Genomic DNA, 21,452 nt, shown 5'->3' with positions numbered 1-21,452 from the left:
GTAATCAGGAGGTTGAGAAAGTTCGGGAAAACCATGATCCTAATTGCCCCAGATTGGGCCAGGAGAACATGGTACCCAGACCTTCTCGACATGTCCATCTGCCCTCCAGTACGTCTTCCAAAAAGAGAGGATCTTCTCTCGCAAGAGGGAGGTCACGTTCTCCATCCAGAGGTCAACATACTCAACCTTCACGCATGGCTTCTGAGAGGTTGAGATACAAGGATTGGGACCTTCCGGATGATGATATGGAGGTGTTGCTTTCGGCCAGAAGGCCAGCAACAAAATCTTTGTACCGGTGTCGTTGGAATAAATTCAGTAACTGGTGCAGGGATAAGAATGTGGATCCTTTTGAATGTGACATTCCAATGGTATTATCTTTTCTATTACATTTAGCTAATCTGGGGCTCCAGGTTAAGACAATAAAAGGATATGTAGCAGCGCTATCTATCTTCAAGCGCTCATCAGAAGAAAGATCTTATTTTAAGATACCCTTAATAATACAATTTCTAAAAGGTTTAAACAATGTTTTTCCACCAGTACCTTTTCAAGTTCCTGTGTGGGATTTAAATTTGGTACTTAAATTTCTGGCATGTGCACCCTTTGAGCCTTTACATTCTTGTCCGTTAAGGCTTCTTACATTAAAAACTATACTTTTAATTGCATTGACATCAGCCCGCAGAGTGAGTGAGTTGCAGGCACTTTCAAGTGGTCCTCCTCACACCATCTTTCATAAAGATAAAGTTGTCCTTCGAGTTAAACCATCTTTTCTGCCAAAAATAGTTTCAGACTTTCATCTGTCACAGAAAATAATTCTACCTGTGTTCTACCCTCCTCCTCACACATGTAAGGAAGAGGAAAGACTGCATAGGCTAGATCCCAGAAGGGCTCTAAGCTTTTACATCTCAAGATTGTCAAAGATACGTCAGTGTGATCAACTTTTTGTGGGATACACTGGCCGTAAATTGGGACTAGCCGTAACCAAACAAACATTATCAAGATTGATCATTTTAGCCATAACAGAGTGTTATAGACTAGCCGTAAAAGATCCCCCTGTGGGCTTAAGAGCCCATTCAACTAGGGGCATAGCAACTTCAACAGCACTTAAGAGGGGTGTCCCTGTACAAGATATTTGTGCAGCAGCCACATGGTCATCCATGCATACTTTTATCAAACATTATGCTTTGGATTCATCTACATCTCAAGGAGGTTTGTTTGCCAAATATGTACTACATTCGGTACATGACTAAAAGGCATCTGTACTCCCTCCTCCAATACAAAACTGCTTTGGGAGTCTTATCTAAGATGAGGAATACGTGGGAGGACACAATCCATTCGAAGAACAAGTTACTTACCGGCTGTAACATTCTTTTGATTGGATGTTCCTCCCACGTATTCCTCATCGACCCTCCCATCCTACCCCACAGTACAGTTTACGTGGTTTACACTCTACATTCTTTCAAGGCTTGGGCCAATAAGAGGCACGCCTTTGTTTATAATACATGGGCTCTGATACGAAAAAACAGAACTGAGGCCAACGGGTGCGCTCGAGGCATTTATACTACGGATGACGTCGACACTCGACGGATGCCGCCGAGGGACATCGCCGCCGCCGCCTCGAGTGGAGCGCCCTCTGGTGGAGAGAGAAAAAATTTCCGAAGCAGCAAAGCTGAAGGTAAGGATATATCTAAGATGAGGAATACGTGGGAGGAATATCCAATCGAAAGAACATTACAGTTGGTAAGTAACTTGTTCTTCTATCTTGGCAAATTCTAAATTCTGCTATTTGGAACTGTTTTTCAGCTTCACGTGTACCTTGGAATGTTCATGCATTACACATTTTTCTGTTCTTTTTTTTTAAAATTGGAGAAACCACAGCTAGGATCAGACCAAACCTTTGAAAGTGCTATTTCTTTTAATCTGCAAATAGCCAACATGCAAAGCAAAAAAAAAAGTTACTTCTAAGAGAATACATTAACCACTGCCTTACTACAGAGAATCCACCTGCAAACTTTTTTTTATACCAATCTGGGCTAAATCTTTCAACATTGGAGTTGTATGGAAATGTTTTATAGCCGTCTTTCAAACCAGGCTGCTATGGACCAGCTGCAAGAAGTGCTCAGACTAGGGGTATAGACATTGCCCTTCTCTGAAAGAGGTATGGATCTGTTGGGTATTCTTGTTGCGTGTCAAGTGTAACCTGCATTTGTACATTCCCACTGCATTCCCCAAGTTCCTCAGTATCCATGTCTTGTGCTACTTGTGTGCCAACATTGGTATCTTCAACAGTTTCAGTGCAATCAGCAGTTGTGTGACCAAATGTAACTTCAGGCTGGAACTGGGTAACAGTGTTTGTTGGTTGATCAGGAGCCTGTGTAGATTCAGTAGAGCAATGTGGATGCTCAGGAATGTCAGTGCATGAAGGGTGATCTGTGGAATTTATCGTCATAGGAGGAGAAACAGTAGACAGATGTTCATCAGCAGAAGCATAAGGGACAGATTCAGAATTAAGGAGTTTTTCCAGCTGAGTTCTGAAAGCAAGAATTGAAAGAATCTTGTAACTATAATAATTCGGTGGTAGAAAACATTGGCACTATTTGAATCGGCAATAACATACCTTTGCTCCTGCTTGTCAGTGGAACCTTTGGGCTGGATCTTGAAAGCTGACAACATATCTTGAGAGGATATTGCTGCTTCAGCAAGTTTCTGTTTGCTGGTCTGTTATAGTCTTGTGGCACCAGACATTTTTGGTTTCTCTGACTCTGGATTCATGTTGCTCTCTATTCAATACTTCTGCAGGAAGAGACAGAAACCAACACAGATTAGTGCATTTAATTAAGTTCACACCGCTAACTTACCAATGACTCTCTAGTTGACCTGCAACAAGATTGTCTCTCACCATGCTGCGGCTATTAGTGTAGACCAGCATTACTGAATAAATATTCTTTAAAATGCCCAATATGCATCACATTTGATCAAAAACCTCCCCTTGGCTGCTACTCAAACAGGGGAATGAGAGAATGCGTGGGAAGTCAAGTAGAGGGAAGGAGGAGGAACCACCTCCACGTATGGATGGCAGCTGCTCAGAAGGAGAAAAGTAGCAGCAGGTACAAAGACAGATATGGAAACAAGACCAGGGAAGAGTGACAATAACTGGTAGAATGAGTGACAAAAGAAGAAGAGAGCCGAAAGGAGGGGCGAGAGGTTGGACGAGAAAGAGTAGAGGGAAAGGAAGTGAAATCAATGGTGCAAAACAGGTAAAATGAGAGATAGAGGAGAAAGAGAAATATAAAAGTAGGGGACAAAGGGAAGGATGGATGGAGAGTGATGGAAGTGGAAAATGGTTGAATAAGAGTGGAGGGAAGAGGAAAAGACTGGTTGGTCAAACAACAGTAAGAATGAGAAGGAAAGGAGAAACCGAGGTAGAATGAAGGAAAAAAGGGATATCATGGAAGAATTGGGAAACAAAGAGCGAGGGCATGATGGAGAAGAATAAAAAGGGGATGAGATGAGACACTGGGAGAGAAGGGATACAGAAAGAATAAAAAGCAGAGGGTAGCATACAGAACATAAAAAAGGAGATAGTGGTTAAAGAGACAGATGGAACGATGAGGGAATGAGAAAAAGAGGAGGCTCAAATGAGTGAAAGGAAAAAAGAGGTGAAGGAGAAACAAGTAGAAATATCAAATGCTTCCGGTGAAGGGCATTAATGCAGGATGTACCCCTACTCCACATTTAACTGTTAAGAATTCTGGTGCAACTGTTCTGATATGCACAAAATGAAGATGGTCACCACAAACTCCATACTTCAGTCAAAGATACCACCCTTGCACCGCCTAACTCTCAAACTTAGATTTTCCTGGAGGTCTCCAAAGTACCAAGAGACCATGAAAAAGGCTGCATTTGCTGTATGCTTGTGTGCTATATGAAACCCAACATCAACAACAATACCAACTGTACACAACTTTTTGCTACCGTTCTGTCGCACACTCCTTCCTACTCCTCCCTGCTTGCCTCTGGGACAGGCATATAGCGCTTCATGAACAAGTTTGACAGGAGGCACTACACATGCAAGATAACATCTCATACTTGACCAATCTCAAAATTCTTAATTTGGGGTACTGGAATGGGCACTACACAGATCCTTAGAGTAGTGACAAATGCTTGGGTTCTGCGAATATGAGAAACTTCATATGTTACGGCCGTGTCCACAATTTTCAGTGATTTATTGGAGCTCATCTCACCGCACTGGCACACAGGCACACACAGTGAGCAATACGTTTGTATAGTGAAGTTGAATGATGGCAAAAGTTATTTGCAAAACTAATAGGTTTTTGCCGCCATAAGTGTATCTTCAAATACCTGATTCCTTATACAATCAGACAGAAGCCTATACAAACAATGTAAATATGCCCAGCCAACAAGGATAAAAGTTGCTCTTCAAAAGGCGGCCGCTGTGTACATTCGGCCTGCATGGTCCCTCGCAATCCCATACGTGTGCGCATCCGTGCCACTTTCCATCTTTGGCTTTGCACACGCTGCCTGTTCCTGACGTGCGACATTCTACCATTGCCTGTGACTCTGCACACCTTCCATCTCAGTCTGTTTGTTCTGCACGTCCTCGGCCTGCGTGGTCCCTTGCATTCCTGTGAGCATGTGTGCATCAGCCCCTCTCCGTCCTTGGCGCGCGCCACCTTTGCTTGGCCCCTCGCATTCCTCGATCCCGTGTGCTTCCGCGTCCTTCCTCTTACTGCCAGCCCGCTCTATACACCCTTGGCCTGCGTTGTCCTTCGCATTCCCTTGATCGCGTGTGCCCTGCGCCTCCATCATTGGCCTCGTTTTGTGCCTGCGCGTCCAAGTCTGCATAGTCCCTCGCAATCCTCGATTGTGTTGGTTCCTCGCACCCGTCATCCTTGGTTGCTTGAACTGCACGTCCTGTACCCGCACATCCCCTCGCAATCCCTTGATTGCGTTGCCTCACGCCCTTCTCTCTCCAACTCGCCAATACTGATGTGCTCCCCCCGCCGCCCCTGAGCGTCCTTGCTCCCCTGCTGGCCCTTCCCTCGCCCTCCCCTTTGCCCTCCTCTGTCCTTGGTATTTTGCTCTGTCTGCTGTGCTCTCTCCCCCTCCCCCCCATGGTTTCTTCTTGATTCTCTGTTTTGCTCGTATTGCTCTGTGTTTCTGCTGTGCCATTCTTCTAGGTTCCTGATCAACATTACTGTTTTGCTGCATGCTGCTCTGTGCTCTGCCCTGTTTTTTCCCACATCTAGTTCTTCGTCCGCCGTCTGTTCTGTTTTTTTGCTGTGAATGGTCTTTTGTACTGTTGTGCTCTTCCCTCCTCCAGGTTCTCTTTGACTGCTCTGGTTCTTGTTGCCCTGCAAATCTGGTTGTTCATCATACTGCCCGGTTTTCTCTTGTGCTCTCTACCCAGGCCCCCATCTAGTTCAGTTTAGTCATCTATTTACCACTGTTCTTGTCCCGTCTCTTCTGCTTGCACTCCCCCTCTGCGTTCTCCCCTTGTGTCTCCCTCCCACCCCCTTCCATTCTTCTCTCACTCACACACCCCACCTCAGCCCTCCTCTTTCCCCCCTCCGCATCATCTGTGGTGCTCTCCGTTTCTCCTATCTTCTCCAACTGCTTTTCTATTGACTATCCTACCCTTCTTACTAAGTCTGGTAGGAAGAAGTTCAAAAAGGATTTCCTGGTCTCCAACCCAAGCGCTACCTACACCAGTGTTTCCTCTAGACAGACCCTCACCGACATCCTCTTTGTCGTTCCTTCGCCAGACCTGTGGACTCTTCATATGGTCTCTGTACTCTTTCCTTTCTCTTCCTCTCCCATTAATGGTGCCCCGGTGGTAGGCCCTCCTGGCTTCCTTCCACTTCTCAAAGGTCATCATTAAGGTCTACCTGAATGGCACCGTCTTGGTCCAAGGCCCTCAGGCCAACCTCCTCCTCTTTGATAGACGCTTCCCGCGCCTTATCAATTTCCTTTCCTCTCCTGCTGTCCCCTCTCTCCTTTCTTCAGCTTCTTTGCCTCCCCCCTGTGCCACTTCTCTGGCGCCCTCTTCCTCCTCCTTGGCTACCTTGCCTTCTCCTCCTCTGCCCACCCTCAGGCTCCTTCTACACTTCCGCAGGGAGTACCTCTGATTCGTACCCCTCCCAGGAAGTCTTTCAAGGATGGCAACCTTCTCCATCTCGCCACTCATAACTCTCGCTCAGCTGTCAAACACTCATCTGATATATGCCGCCTCCTGGAAGAACTTGACCTCGATGTCCTTGGTCTCACCGAGACATGGTTCACGGCCAGCTCTGTCACGAGCTTTGACATACTCCTCCCTGATGGCTACAAGATCCTCTCCGCGCCCAGATCCAACTGTTCCGGTGGGGGCATAGCCTTGATCTTCATGGAGTGGATTCCTGCCTCCGTCATTCCTATGCAGGCCTACTCCGCCTTTGAATGCCTGGTCTGTGGGCTTTCTCTCTCCCACGGCCACTCTCTCACAGTAACTACTATCTACCGGCCACCTGGTCAGATTACCTCCTTCTTCTCCGAGTGGGCGGACCGCTCCTCCTCCCTCCTGGCCTCAACCACTTAACTCCTCCTCCTTGGAGACTTCAACATCCACCTGGATTCTTCCTGTCCCACCACGGGACTCTTTTGCAACCTTTGTGACTCTCTCTCTCTCCCCCTCCTGCACCTCTAGCTGACTCACACCGACACAGCCCTTTCCATGCTCTACTCTGCCATCTCTGACACTCTTGATGTACTTGCCCCTGTCATGAGGATCTGCTTGCAACCTAAAGCCAAGTGCAACTCTTGGTACGACTCAGACCTCGTCACCCTTAAACGCAAGTGTAGGGTGGCTGAGAGGAAATGGTTGGCAGCTTGTACATCCTCTGACAAACTGGCCTGCTGCCTGCTCCAAAGGCAATACCAACTCTCTGTTCACTAAGAGAGCTCACATCCAAGCCCGCTTCTCTGCGGCATCTAACAACTTGGCCAAACTCTTTAAAATCTGCAAGGAGCTGGCCAATCCTGGTGCAGTCTCTACCTCTCCTGTCCCCTCCCAGACCCACAGCACGGCCCTGGCTTCTCATTTTACTCTAAAACCCAGGACATCCTGTCCACCCTCTCGTCCTCTCCTGCTTCTCCTGCCACTCTCTCCTCTTCCTCTGGCCCCCCTGCGGCCCATCCCCCCTCGCTTCTTTGCCTTTCCTCTCTTCACCCCTGACGAGGTTTCTAGACAAGTCGGATCTATGAAAGCCTCGGCAAAAAAGGTTCTTCCCTGTTCCTCCAAAACCATCAAGGACCACCCTGCTCCACCTTGCTATAGCCTTGGCCGACTTGCGCACCCTCTTCTCATGAAACCCTCAGCCGACCCCTCCTGTCTGGCTAACAATTGCCCGATCTCCATCACCTCTTACCTGGGCAAACTCCTGGAAAAGCTGGCCATCTCCCAGCTTAATCTTCAAACTGATTCTGTTGGTTGTCTCCATGACCATCAGTCTGGCTTCAGAGCATCCAGAAGCACGGAAACTGCTCTGTTGAACATTTATGAAGACCTGCTCTCTAACCTCGATGCTAATCTCCCCTCTGTCCTCATCTTACTTGATTCCTCTTCTGCCTTTGACACAATCAATCATGCCATCCTGCTCAAGAGGCTCTGTGATAACCTGGGTATCACTGATCAGGCTCTGGCCTGGCTGACTTCTTTCCTCTCGGACCGACCCTCCCAGGTCCAACTTGGGTCCTTCCTCTCCTCCATCCCTCTCTCTCCACCTGTGGTGTTCCCTAGGGGTCTAACCTTTCTCCCTAGTTGTTCAACCAATACCTGGCACCTCTCGCCCACCGCATTGCTGCCCTCTGCCCCAACTTTCAGTTCTATGTAGGCGACACTCAGCTCGCTTTCAGGATCCCCTTTGCCACCTCTTTTCCTACTCTCATCCCGGATTGTATGTCTGCAAGTGGTGTGCCGCCAATGATCTCTGCCTGAATGCCAGTAAGACTGAGATCCTCCTCATCGGCACAACTGCACCTTCTTGTCTTGCCACTCTCTGGCTGGCCTCCCTTGGCCCTCTTTCTGCTCCCACCTGTGAGGCTAAGAACCTCAGGGTCATCTTCGAGTCCACACTCTCCTTCTCTTCTCAGATCTCTGACGTCTCTAAGAAGTCAAACTACCAACTGCACATCCTCAGAGGTATTCTGCCTTTCCTCTCCTTCCCCCATAAGCTATCTGTCTCCAGAGCTCTGGTTCTCTCTAGGCTTGACTATTGCAACAGCCTCTTTTTAAATCTGCCTGCCTCTACTCTCCGTCCTCTACAACTCATCCAGAACAGGACTGCAAGACTTGTCCTTGGCCTCAAGCCCAAGGATCGTATCCCTCCAGCCCTGCAATCTCTCAATTGGCTCCCAGTGGCTGCAATGATCAAGTTCAAGACCCTATGCATTGTCCACAAGGCCTTCTGGGGCCGCAACACCTCCAACTCTCTCTTCGGAAGTATCTTCCTATTCGAGCTCTTCGCTTCTCCACCTCCAACTCCTTGAGAGTCGGGCGCTTCTCCAAGCAACTAGTTGGTGGCAGATCTCTCTCTTCTGCTGGCGCCTCCCTCTGGAACAGCCTCCCTGCCTCTCTGAAACTTCTCTGGTTCCGGAAGCATCTGAAGACCTTCCTCTTTGCTTCTGCCTTCTCTCTTTCTCTTCCCTGCTATGCACTGGTCACCTGGCTACCCTATGAACTCCGGGCCCAGGTCCTTGCCCGCCCAGTTGCACACCTGCACTGCCTCCTGGCAACCTTTGCACTTGGTTCTGTATCTGCAACCCTACAGTCCCCTTACCTGCACTTATTAGACACTTGTCTGCACTTAACCCTGGCACTGCCAACTGCTGGCCGCACTACGTGTTTTGATCCTGTGCCCTGCACTTGCCCCTCTTCCCTCTCCCCTGGCACTTTCCCCTCCCCTCGTCCCTGCACTTGCGCACGATCTCCATTTAACTTGACCTAGTAAGATCGTTGTCTTTGTCCCCCCTCTTGCCTCGTCGCGCCTTGAAACACTTGTGTATGCACGGCTAAAATAAATAAAGTTCATGTCTGGTGGGCTCGGGCCAATGGGCCATGTCTACAATTTACAATCATTGGAGCTCAGCCTCAGTTGGGGAAGTGGGGGGGTCTGCACACTAATCTCTGGTGATTAGAGAGTGGGGTGCCAGTGTTAAAACACACCAGACTAGAAAGCCCGGATGTAGAAGTGTCCTGTGCAACATCAGGACAACCTAAGCGTTTTTTCTTTTCCTTTTGAAAGTCTCTTTAATTAAGGAGCCATTAAGGCCCCGATTTTGTTTTTACTAAAAACTGTGGTACTGTGGAAAAATGGAAAACATTAAAGGAATGGTTCGCTCAAAATGTTTTATTTCAAAAATAGATAGCCAATATTTTAAAAAAACGATTGGCATTTTTTTTTCGAAATCCCTATGTAAAATTTTGAGCAATTTAAGCTCAAAGATAGCACATGGGGGGCATCCATTTTGTGAAATGGATGCCCGCCGCTGTGCTCGCTTTGGCTTTTGCGGCACTAATGAAGGAAAAGCCAGCCAGATGTAGTAAACAAAAGCTACCACTGGGTGGCTTTTCCTTCATTGGTGCCCGGACTCGGAGGACGCGGACCGGAGACTACAGGCAGAAAAGCTGCAGCTGCATCTCGGTAAGTGCTATTTTTTTTTTTTTTTTAAATAAGCACTAGCTGCGTTTTTTTTTCTAGGTTTTCCGGGCTGGAGGAGCCCGGAAAACTTAGAAATAAAACCGCAGCTTTAAAAACGTATTTGTTTGTGGTCGCTTTTGAAGCGACCGCAAACATAAATACAAGTTATTGTGTTTGAAAACGCTGCGGTTTTTCTTTCTAAGTTTCTCAGGCTCATCCGAGCCTGAGAAACTTAGAAAGAAAAACTGCAGCGTTTTCAAACACAACCGCGTTGTGTTTATGCCTAAATCTGCTTTCCCATTTGGGGCTTTAGGGCTCCCCGTGGGGAGCCCTAGAGCCCCAAATGGGAAAGCAGATTTAGGCAGAAACACTGGAGCATTTAGCATTTCCCATTTGGGGTTCTCGGGGCCCCCCGTGGGGAGCCCAAGAGCCCCAAATGGGAAATCAGCTGTAGGCAGAAACACTGCGGTTTGTAAACACAACCGTGTTGTGTTTCTGCCTGCCTTGTCTTTCACTTTGGGTCTCCGGTACTCTCCTGGGGGAGCACTGGAGACCCAAAGTGATAGCCACGGCAGGCAGAAACACAACGCGGTTGTGTTTGAAAACTCTGCGGTTTTTCTTTCTGAGTTTCTCAGGCTCCTCCGAGCCAGAGGAGCCTGAGAAACTTAGAAAGAAAAACTGCAGCGTTTTCAAACACAGTAACGTTGTATTTATGTTTGCGGTCGCTTCAAAAGCTACCGCAAACATAAATACAAAGTTTTTAAAGCTGCGGTTTTATTTCTAGGTTTTCCGGGCTCCAAACCGCAGCTAGTGTTTATTTTTATTTTAAAAAATCGCACTTACCGAGATGCAGCTGCAGCTTTTCTGCCTGTAGTCTCCGGACCCCGTCCTCCACGTACAGCACCAATGAAGGAAAAGCCACCCAGTGGTAGCTTTTGTTTACTACAGCTGGCTGGCTTTTCCTTCATTAGTGCCGCAAAAGCCAAAGCGAGCACAGCGGCGGGCATCCATTTCACAAAATGGATGCCCCCATGTGCTATCTTTGAGCTTGAATTGCTCAAAATTTTACATAGGGACTTCGGGAAAAAAAATGGCAATCTTCTTTTTTTTTAATATTGGCTATCTATTTTTTAAATAAAAAATTTTGGGCGAACCATTCCTTTAAACTAGAAAGAATTCCACCTGCGAAGCAGACCACACACACTAACTTAGTGATTTTTAGAAATATGAAAGCAAAAAAATGTGTGAACGTCTTGGTAACCCGCTAGACATAGGGCAAGTTCCTTCTCCACTATCCCCTCACCCTAGATAAGCGATTCACCAGCGCTGGCCAGGGGTAGAAAAACAATAGGGTTTAGTTAGAGATGTTGGAGGGCAAGCTAGAGTGAGGCTACACGAAGGGTAGAAACTGTGAAATAACTGTAAATTGTGAAAACCTGTGTTCCTATTGTGTGATAACGTAAACTGGGGGTAATAACAGGTGTTCATCCCCATTAGTCCCTTTATTGTGTTATGGTTACTTAAATAAAATACTGCAAGCCGCTGCACTGCGCAAACGTTGATGAATGAAGAAACAGCACTTCACCTGCACATGTGACATGCATTCTAATTCTGGCCCCCTGGCTGGTATGAATATAACCTACATGAGTGAGCAGTGATGGCCTGGGAGCGTAGCGTGTGCGTGTGTGTCTGTTGTGTGCGTGCAGCAGTGCCAGTGAGTGAGTGACTGTGACTGTGTGTGCGTGCAGCGAGTGACCAACCAGTCTGTGCGTGAGTGTTTGTCGGTGTGTGCGGCTGGTGAAATAGAGCATCCTCAAACTTAGCACAGCGGGAGCCGGGGGAGCGCGCCAAGGGTGGGGGGGGGCACTGTCCCCGCCCTTGTCCCCCCCTTGCCCCTCCCCTGGCTCTGCCACTGGTCTGGGGTAAGCATAATGGAGCAATACACGGTTTGTACTACAAGAAGTGGTTTTTCCTACTACGCAGCATAGTACATACCCTGGATAATTCCAACGTCCTGGTTGTTGTCACCTTTATTATTTGAAATGCCAATACAAACTGTTATAAAAAAAATGTTTCCTGGAAATGCCATCGGTGTTTTGCAGAACATTTGTCAATGCAGATGCATAAATCTCACGAATGTGTCAACCTGATACCCTTGTGTTTTTTTGCAGGCACCGGCCTATTCCGTGCTGAAGAGTGTGATCCAGATCGGGTGCAGAGCAGCAGTGTTTTTATCAGAGCGTATTTAAAAAGGTTGTTTTTTTTTGTTGTAACATTTCAAAATATGTATACGTATTGTAAATGTCTGTCAGTGCTACAAACCTATTAAATTATGCGAAATCAATGTGTAATTTACTAAGCTGTGCAGTGCTTCAAAGAACAAGTACACTTTTTGGCTGTTGTAAATGATTGGTACGAAATTGTAATTCTCTCGGCAGTATATACTTATGCTTCCAAAAAAGTGATTGCATTAATCGTACCTGGATGTGCACAATGAAGACGAAGTAAAAAGTTGCTAACATTTTCATCTTGAATTGGAGACGAACTATTGAGCCCAAAACAATAATTTTGCTGAGCTTATTTCCGCTGAGACGCTCGTTAAATAATTCTATGCAATTTCATCGAAACTCACAAGGTGGCAGTGCAGTATAGGGATGTGCTTTTTGTCTATATAACTACATACTCTTTTTACACGGGAAAGCCTGTCGTCTGGAGCAAGGAATCAATCGGCGAATACGGGTGAAGATATGGAAGAACATCTACATATCACTCTGTTTTTTTTTGTGAATTTCTATTCTAAAGTAGCACACAATCAGCTCGACGGATTTACGCCAAAATTGGATTAGTGATTGGTGACAAGCCAACTTGAAATGTTCACTTATTCTCCATGCCCACCAGCCACTGTGCTTTAGCCTTCTGGCCCAGTGATCCTCCCTGCAGTGCTGGGGAGGTATTTTCCATATTAATTAGCACACTGTTTACTGCATTCAATGTGGCATACTTTAAAGGGAACCCCAATCGCAGATGAAATTGCGTCATTACAAACAAGAGATGTGCCTTTTGTGTGGTAACTGATGTTGCAGGCTGTGCCACACCACCTTTGTAAATCCCATGAAACCCCTTGTTCCACAGGGAACACTAGTCTGAGAGATTATGAGCAGTTTTTCTTGACTGCACTTCTGTCCGCACACGCATGAAGAGGAATTGTCCATTTATAATTAATGACTGTATGCATTTTTTATCACATGTAAACAAACGGCGAGGGTTTCAAAACCCCTAGTTCACAGGAATGAGGTAATTATTTTCCATAATTGGAGTGTCAACATTCCTGTGAGTTATGTATTTCAACCAGTAATAAATCTACAATATCGAACTTTTCAATTGGACTCCTTGTTTTATACGCATGACAGTCACTTCAAATAATCCACACACTACATGTGATTAGCTCTACGTGCAAACATGCGCCCATTGCAGCTCTGCGAGCTGGCCATTGCAGGCAACCGCTGTAAAGCAATTTAATCAACACGTTTTATTAAATAAAGATCCTATCTTGGTGGGAGACCTAAACAAATCACTGGTAAGAATACATGTTCTGGGCTTTCCACTCTTAGCTGCTCTATTTGTGCAGAACAGCTGTAAAAATCTACTACTAGGCCTAGGAGCGAACTATAGGGCAGAGCCCAAAGTACAGGCCCAACATGAGTTTGTTACTTCACGGTGCTGCTACATTATTCTTTGAAATATGCAATTTCCAATACATTTGACCCTTAAAAACTGTGAATGCTACTCCAAAAATCTGTCACAAAATGAATGAATTGCCATTTACGTCTATGGGGCACTTTTATTGGTGCCCAGGCCAATTGTATGCCCCAGTCCGAACCTGCCAGTACTTCTGCTGGACAGAAAAAACATTTAAAATGAGCTATACTCGCCATATGCCCACCGAGTGTTCTCTCTCTTTTTCTCTTTTTCTCTGTTTTCTCTGTTTTCTCTGTTTTCTCTTTTTCTCTGTTTTCTCTTTTTCTCTGTTTTCTCTTTTTCTGTGTTCTCTGTGGTCTGTGTTCTCTGTGTTCTCTGTATTCTCTGTTTTCTCTGTGTTCTGTTTTCTGTGTTCTGTTTTCTCTTTTTCTGTTTTCTCTTTTTCTGTTTTCTCTTTCTGTTTTCTCTTTTTTCTTTTTCTGTTTTCTTTCTGTCTTGTTTTCTCTTTCTCTTGTTTTCTCTTTCTCTTTTCACTTTCTCTTCTCTTTTTCTCTTGTTTTATCTCTCACTCGTTTGGCGTTCCTTTCTCTCAACAGGCAGGCATCACATTATCAGGCTGTGTGTTTGCTAGAGCCACCCAGCTGTTGCTGACACCAGTGCAAAGAGAAAAACACAGACAACTTGAAGCCGGGAGGTCTGTTTTTTTGGCAAAAGAAACAATTAGGGACATTCTTCAATTATAAAGTGTCTATTTTTAACATTTTAAAACGTTTGTGTCTAATTACCACTTCCAGTGTATATTGTAATCGTAGTGAGAATGATACACGTGTCTTCCCGAGGATACCACATTATGAAAACCTAGAATAGCCATATATATATTATTTTGAGACAGATTGCAACATGGGCTATGTTGTATATTCCTGTTATACTCTTTCAAAATTGCCCTGGTGAGAAATGGAATGGGACAGATGGCACCAAGGAGGGTTCTTGGCTGCTTTGGAGAAAATCAAAGAGCATTTTTGGGAACATTCTTTATATTTGACAAATATGTCTGCAGTAAACCTGCTGCGAAAGGGTTGCATGGTTAAACCACTAAGTATGTAATGCACACTGAACTTGGAGCGCATTACATTTTTCAGAACACTAACCCCAATATTAACATTTTTGTAATCATGACCATACATACTCATTCGGGCAGCCTCAGGATTTGAATGCAAGGATAAAGTTCTGTCCCAAGTTCTTTACTGTCACCAAGTTCTGTCACTTCATTGGAGTCTTCTTATTAGAATGGGCAGGCGGGCGGGGCTCGGGGATGTGGGGGGTGTATGTGTGTGTGTGTGTGTGTGTGTGTGTGTGTGTGTGGTATTATTACACAGTCTGCATTAGTGACCCTGTAGTTATGGTTAAGCTAGCTTTGCCTTTAAAGGAGCAGTTTTTGGGTAACTTATAACTTTGGCACCATTGAACAACTCTACATACAACTTTGCACAAACATATAGCTCTGAAATGTTTTGTCAAGTGTTGTGGGGGAGCTTAAAGGGGTTCCCAAAACTTTCGAAATCCAGCTAGACTTGAATGGGGGAAGAAAATATACGTGTGGATGCAGCCCGAACCTCTAGATGGATTTGCACCAATTATGCGCCAGGAGCAGTGGCCAGCGTAGGTTGATCAGTCCAGCCAATTTCTTTTGAAATTAGGTAAGAAGAATGAGTGACAGCTTGGTCTGCAGACTCAGTTCCTGATTAAATGTCTGTGGATGACATCTCTGAACCAATCGGAGAGCCACATAACGTTTGTGGACATCACAAAAAGGCGCTGACTGGTCAATTGAGAAACATGAGGTTCATCAAAACTTCCTCTAGGGAGGTGCAGGATGATGGAATATATACAGAAAAGGGCAAACAAAATATAGAAAACAGCAGGTGTCCACAACCTTTGTGGAACACTCCCGTCCCTTGCATACCCTTGTAGTTGAAAACACAACCAAATTCTATTGTGTAATTTCAAAAATAAAACTTTATAAAGGGATGATTTCGTCATCCATGAATTGTGTGCCCCAAATGGGGTTAGTTTAGACAAATAATAATTCAACGTACAATTTGTACCAGTTTATAATCAACCTATAAAACCTAAAGTAAACTGATTTTTACAGTACATGGTATTCATAGTAACTATTTTTCATAGTCCAGACAACCAAACATTAACATATACAGTTCAAATGACTTATAGTAGACAATTTGTACTTGATTTGAACTCCTAATCCAATGCGTCTTAGTAGGCAGAGTCCAAGTTTTCAAGGTACAGTATGCTTTACGCGTTTTGGGGCGAATAGAACCCCTTCTTCAGAAGATGTCTACTAGACGTGTTTTCTCTTCAATTTATCTGCATCGACAGTAGAAAGTATATTGTTACTTTAATCATAATGATACATCATAATCCCTGTCTGTCATGACTGGATTTTTCTTAATGTATAATCACCTGTTCATTTCTTTGTGTGGTCTCAATTAGAGATACAAATTCCATCTTGATCAGTATATCTTTGTCAATCCTAAAAAAATATTTAGAAAAATATAAAAAAAAGGGGGGTTGTAAGTCCCTATCGTTATGAGAAGTAAAGATGTAAAATAACTGCAACCATGTTTGCATTCTCAAACATGTCCATTAGAGAAAGGGTATAGGTGATTACCTGATCAGTAGGTCGTAGTCAGGATTTTGGGTAATCTCCCGCTTTGTTAAAGCTCTACGCTCCTGTGGTGGATCTTAGCAGCACGATCAATGAAAACGTGGGCCCTGTAAAGTGGAAAGAGGTTTACCAGGGGCTATTTTTATCAGTTAACGAAATCCTATAGGATAATTCTATGTGGTGAGTATAAAGTTCTAACTTAGCTTACCTCAAGAAGGGACGTCTTTGTGCATGTATCCTATGTTGAAATTCATACGAACGGCAACTGAACAAAAATGGCCGTTCTGTTGTTTATATAGCGTAATGACGTCAATGCGTGTCAACGTCGTGATGTCACAATGTTTATTTTTGACGCGATACAATGTGTGGTATAAGCAGAACAGGGTAGAGTCTTAAAGGCTAAATTGGAATCTATATTTTGAACATATATGCTGGAGAGTAATGAAGGTCCCTTGTGTTTTGACCTGAATCTAGAATAGTATTTAGAATTATCGTCGACTCGTGATTAGAGGAAAAACCCAGCCTGCTCACAGTCTATCTGTTGTTGAAACTGAATGTCTTTCTTTTATGTCAATTGATGACAAACGTGTGGCATTAATGTGGGTGTGTGTATACATTTCATTATTTCAAGAAGAAAAAGATAAAACAATGAAAATACAAGTCCTTTCAAGTATTGGTGGTGTTCAGGACACAAACAATCTAATGGTCTAGATATATTTGCAACAAGAGAGACTATTCCTTAGATGGTAAGGGAGCTGTGCTTGTGTTGGATATTTATAAACATCAACTCAAATTTTTTTTTTGTGTTAGTACAGCTGGTCATCAAAAAAAACATTCGAAAGTGTAGCAGTCAGCTCATGAGGAAGCTTATAAGAAAACACCCAAATTAAATTCTTCATTCATACCGTTGGGGGAAAGACTATTCAGTTTTTCAATCCAATGCAATTCTCTCTGCCCCATGCGTCTGTCATGGTCTCCCCCTCTAGGTAATTTTTTCACTTCCTCCAAAATGATTACTTTAAGTTGGGCTACTGTGTGTTTATTCAAAGAGAAGTGTCTAGCGACAGGAGATTTGGTACTGTTGGTTCGGATATTACTCTTGTGTTCATTCCATCTTTCTTTAGCTTTCCTGATGGTTTGACCTACGTAAAAAATACCGCAGGGGCAACTGAGACCATAAATTACTGATTTGGTGTCACATGTGGTGTAATGATTCAATCGAATTTTTTGTCCACTGTTGGGGTGCCTCACATAGCTCCCCTTCATCACATTGTTACAGTTCCCGCAATTTAAGCACGGGAATGTGCCTGTCTTCTTCTTCTTCAAAGTCAGTTGTTTGTCTTGTTTGATCTTTTCTGCTTTCACTAGTTCGTCTTTGAAGTTCCTTCCCCTCTTGTATGCAATTAAGGGAGGTTTTGGGAATAGTCTGTCCAGTTGTGGATCCATTTTGATGATATTCCAATTTTTCTTGATAATTCTGGTAATGTGATGACTTTGTGCAGAGTATCTCAAGGTATGGAGAAATGGAATGTCCTTTGATTTGTTCTTATTAATAAGGAGATCCTTTCTTTCAAGTCTATCGACTTTGTCTTTAGCCTTTTCAATGATGTCACTAGGGTAGCCTCTTTGTCTATACTTCTCGGTCAGCAGCTGGTTTTCTTGTTGTAGTGTCGTAGTGTCTGACGTTATTCTTTTAAGCCGTAAGAACTGGCTATATGGTAAGTTATTCCTTAGATGATCCGGATGATGGCTCAGGTAATGTAATGAGTTGTTCGCATCTGTCGGTTTGTGATAAACATTCGTAATAATCACTCCATCTTGTCCAATCCACAGTTCAACGTCTAGAAAGTGTAGTTTGGGTTCTCCCACCTCCATTGTAAATTTAATCCGATTGTGAAGGTGATTAATGAATGTCAAAAAAGTTTGTAGATCCTCTTTTGAACCTCTCCATACGACAAAGATGTTGTCTATGTAGCGTTTCCATGTTATTAGGTTCTGTTGCCATTGTTGTGCATTAAGTATCTGTTTGCTCTCTAGATGAAACATAAACAGATTAGCATACGCTGGGGCCATCGAAGAGCCCATAGACGTGCCTGATGCTTGTAGATAGAATTGTGATTTGTTTCTGAAATAATTATTAACTAGTATAATCTTACTGAGTTCAAGAATAAAAGTTTTGTTGGCTTCACAATTGTTGTTCAGCAATGCCCACTCTAATGCTTCCAGTCCGTCCTGATGCGGAATCGATGTATATAAACTCTGTACATCGAAGGAGACTAGTGTGTCGTCAGCCTTGATGGTTGTAAGTGCAACAAGATGGTTAAGAAAATCCATAGTGTCCTTCAAATAGGTGCTAGTACTCTGTACTATGGGTTGCAAGGCTTTATCCACATAGGTTGCAAGGGGGTTGAAGACACTATTCGTTCCCGCAACAATGGGTCTCATCGGTGGAGTTTGTAATACCTTATGTATTTTGGGGAGTCCATAAAAGACAGGAGTGATCGGATGCTCATTAGTTAGAAATGTTCTAGTTTTCTCAGAGATCCATTCATTTTCCAAGGCTTGATCTAATACAGTTTTCAACATGGCTGTGATGTCTTTAATAGGATCCTGGTCGATTTGAATGTATGTATCTTGATCTGACAATAGTTCATTGATTTTAATGTCGTAGTAAGTGGTATCCATAATGACTATTGCGCCTCCCTTGTCAGCGGTTTTAGAGTCAGACTCCGATCATCTGCTATTTCTTTTATAATTGAACTTTGTTGTCTCCTGATATTGTAGTACTTGGATTTTGTAAAGTTTACCCTTCTAAAATCCTTAAGTACTTCTTCAAAAATCTTGATGGTCAAATTGATTTGTGGGTCAAAATAACTCTTTGGTTTGATTTCCAAATATTTATGTTCCTTCTGTGGATATTCCATTCCCGTCTGTGTATCGAAAAATAACTTCAGTCTCATTTTCCGTGCAAGTCTATGTAGGTTGATTTTTTCTTCCAACAGATTTGAGTTTTGAGTAGGTACAAAAGATAAACCAAGATTTAGTGTGTCTATTTGATCACTTGTAAGATTTTTCTGTGAAATATTAACAATTAGCTGTTCGGTTTTTGTCTTGGTCTTAGATTTCTTGAGGCTTCTTCTCTTTGCCTTTTTTCTAAAAAAGGAATCGGTGGGGTGTTCGATGTAGTGGCTTCTTGAGATGTATGTATTATAGTAGTAGAGGGTTGATTCGTTCTTGTGTTGATGGTTTCTTCTCCACTAGTTGGGATCTCACTGCTGGGGTCACTTGTTCTTGGTTCTTGAGTTCTGGGTTTATAGGGTGGTTTTTTATTGTTCAAGTCTGGTCTGTTTTGGGAAAAGTGTTCTTGCCAAGTATAAACTAGATCTTGTTGATAGTCCAAGGTATCTCGGCGAAATTTGCGAACTTTCCGTTGCTCAATGTCCTTCTTGTAGTTCTCTAGGGTCCGGTTCACTTCTTCGATCAAACCTGTTAATTCCTCTTTGGTTTTAAACGATGCTAGTTGTTCTGATAATTCTTCTATTTCTTTATCCAATTTGTTTACTGATTTCGATAATTCTTCTATGGTCAATAGTGTCAAATCTAGGGAACATTTATTTAATATTTGTTCCCACTTCTTTACGAAATCTGGGTTGTCCTTACATAGTGTGGGTCTTAAATAGACCCTAAGACCTCTTGGTATCCGTTGGGCTCGATAGTATTGTGCCAAGGTGGTGGCGTGCAGTTTCTGTGATATCTCCCGTCTGATTACTTTCTCTAATTGAGATATTAGTTTATCAGGACTAGTTGTTACAGGTGTGCTGCTTTCAATATCTTTAATGAGTCCTAATATACGATTCGCTTCATCTTCATCAAATGCAAATGTGGATGCATGTTTCTCTGTTAACGTATTAATTTTAGAAAATGACATCACTATACAACAATAGTGCAAATGGGTGCAACTACGGCTTTTGTGTCACACTCTATACCTAGAGGACCTATCAAAAGCTCAAACAAGTTTGCCTAGTGCACTCCTTTTAGTTTAAATGAGGTGGACGTATTAAGATACTTAGCGGGGTGCAGGGGAGAATATCAACCCTGACACTGGGTTGTACCAAATTATGTGGAAACAGCAGGTGTCCACAACCTTTGTGGAACACTCCCGTCCCTTGCACACCCTTGTAGTTGAAAACACAACCAAATTCTCTTGTGTAATTTCAAAAATAAAACTTTATAAAGGGATGATTTCGTCATCCATGAATTGTGTGCCCCAAATGGGGTTAGTTTAGACAAATAATAATTCAACGTACGATTTGTACCAGTTTATAATCAACCTATAAAACCTAAAGTAAACTGATTTTTACAGTACATGGTATTCATAGTAACTATTTTTCATAGTCCAGACAACCAAACATTAACATATACAGTTCAAATGACTTATAGTAGACAATTTGTACTTGATTTGAACTCCTAATCCAATGCATCTTAGTAGGCAGAGTCAAAGTTTTCAAGGTACAGTATGCTTTACGCGTTTCGGGGCGAATAGAACCCCTTCTTCAGAAGAAGTCTACTAGACGTGTTTTCTCTTCAATTTATCTGTATCGAAAGTAGAAAGTATATTGTTATTTTAATCATAATGATACATAATAATCCCTCTCTGTCATGACTGGATTTTTCTTAATGATATTGTGGGCACTGCATCAGTTCTAATGGCCCTAGTGGGTGGCTTGGTAATGCCTGAGGCATGGCTGAACCTCATGGCCCCGTCACTTCAGCAAAACTGTCATCCATAGCACACATTGCTCAGTCACACACGTCAATGTGCGCTGCAAAATATATCTTAAGGAACTTTTATAGTTTTATATATTTTAAAGATGAATTTATAATAACTTGAACAAAAGTGCTTGAACAGAATGAACAATGAAACCTCTTCAGTTCTAAAAAGCGGTGAAATTCACTGAAATGTTTTTATTAATGGTGCATTATGGTTAAGTTGCCCAGCCCAATTTCTACTTTAGGTTGGTTGGCGGGGCTTGGGATATGGATGCCTGCAGAGGTCAGAAGGACCTACAAGTAGCATCCAGGATCGATCTAGGGATGCCCACGTGACTGCTGAACCAAAAACCACCATATTTGGAAGGTTTTTCTACCTCTAAAAGGTGCTTCAACTGGTCTGGGAGCAACACTGAGCTCATCCCAACAACACCAGAGACGCTCTTTCCATCTGCCTGAGGTTGCCTGCAGCTATATTAAGCTATGCAACCATAACTCACGCCCCCACCATGCACTGCTCAGACTAACACCCAGGACATCAAAGATGACGACATAAATGCCACCATCGATTTAATTTTTTAAATTTATTTATTTATTTATTTTAA

At 43.5% G+C, this 21,452-nt stretch overlaps 1 protein-coding gene across 4 annotated transcripts in view; it reads left to right on the top strand.

Moving 5' to 3' along the window:
- Positions 1 to 21,452, top strand: part of COQ7 (coenzyme Q7, hydroxylase) — a 243,798-nt gene that overhangs the window by 174,798 nt on the left and 47,548 nt on the right. For 3 of the 4 annotated variants that reach the window (XM_069647136.1, XM_069647138.1, XM_069647137.1), the window contains exon 6: positions 11,867 to 11,948. In XM_069647136.1, coding sequence (XP_069503237.1) covers positions 11,867 to 11,944 — 78 coding nt within the window. In that variant the 3' untranslated portion in view covers positions 11,945 to 11,948. Of the gene's footprint in view, positions 1 to 11,866; positions 13,077 to 21,452 lie in introns of those variants that run through there. The other variant, XM_069647139.1, reaches the window with a different exon arrangement.

The sequence above is a fragment of the Ambystoma mexicanum genome, chromosome 2q (genome assembly GCF_040938575.1).
Source record: "Ambystoma mexicanum isolate Mex_15411 chromosome 2q, UKY_AmexF1_1, whole genome shotgun sequence".
Lineage (NCBI taxonomy): Eukaryota > Metazoa > Chordata > Amphibia > Caudata > Ambystomatidae > Ambystoma > Ambystoma mexicanum.
This window is presented reverse-complemented; position numbering and strand designations above follow the sequence as displayed.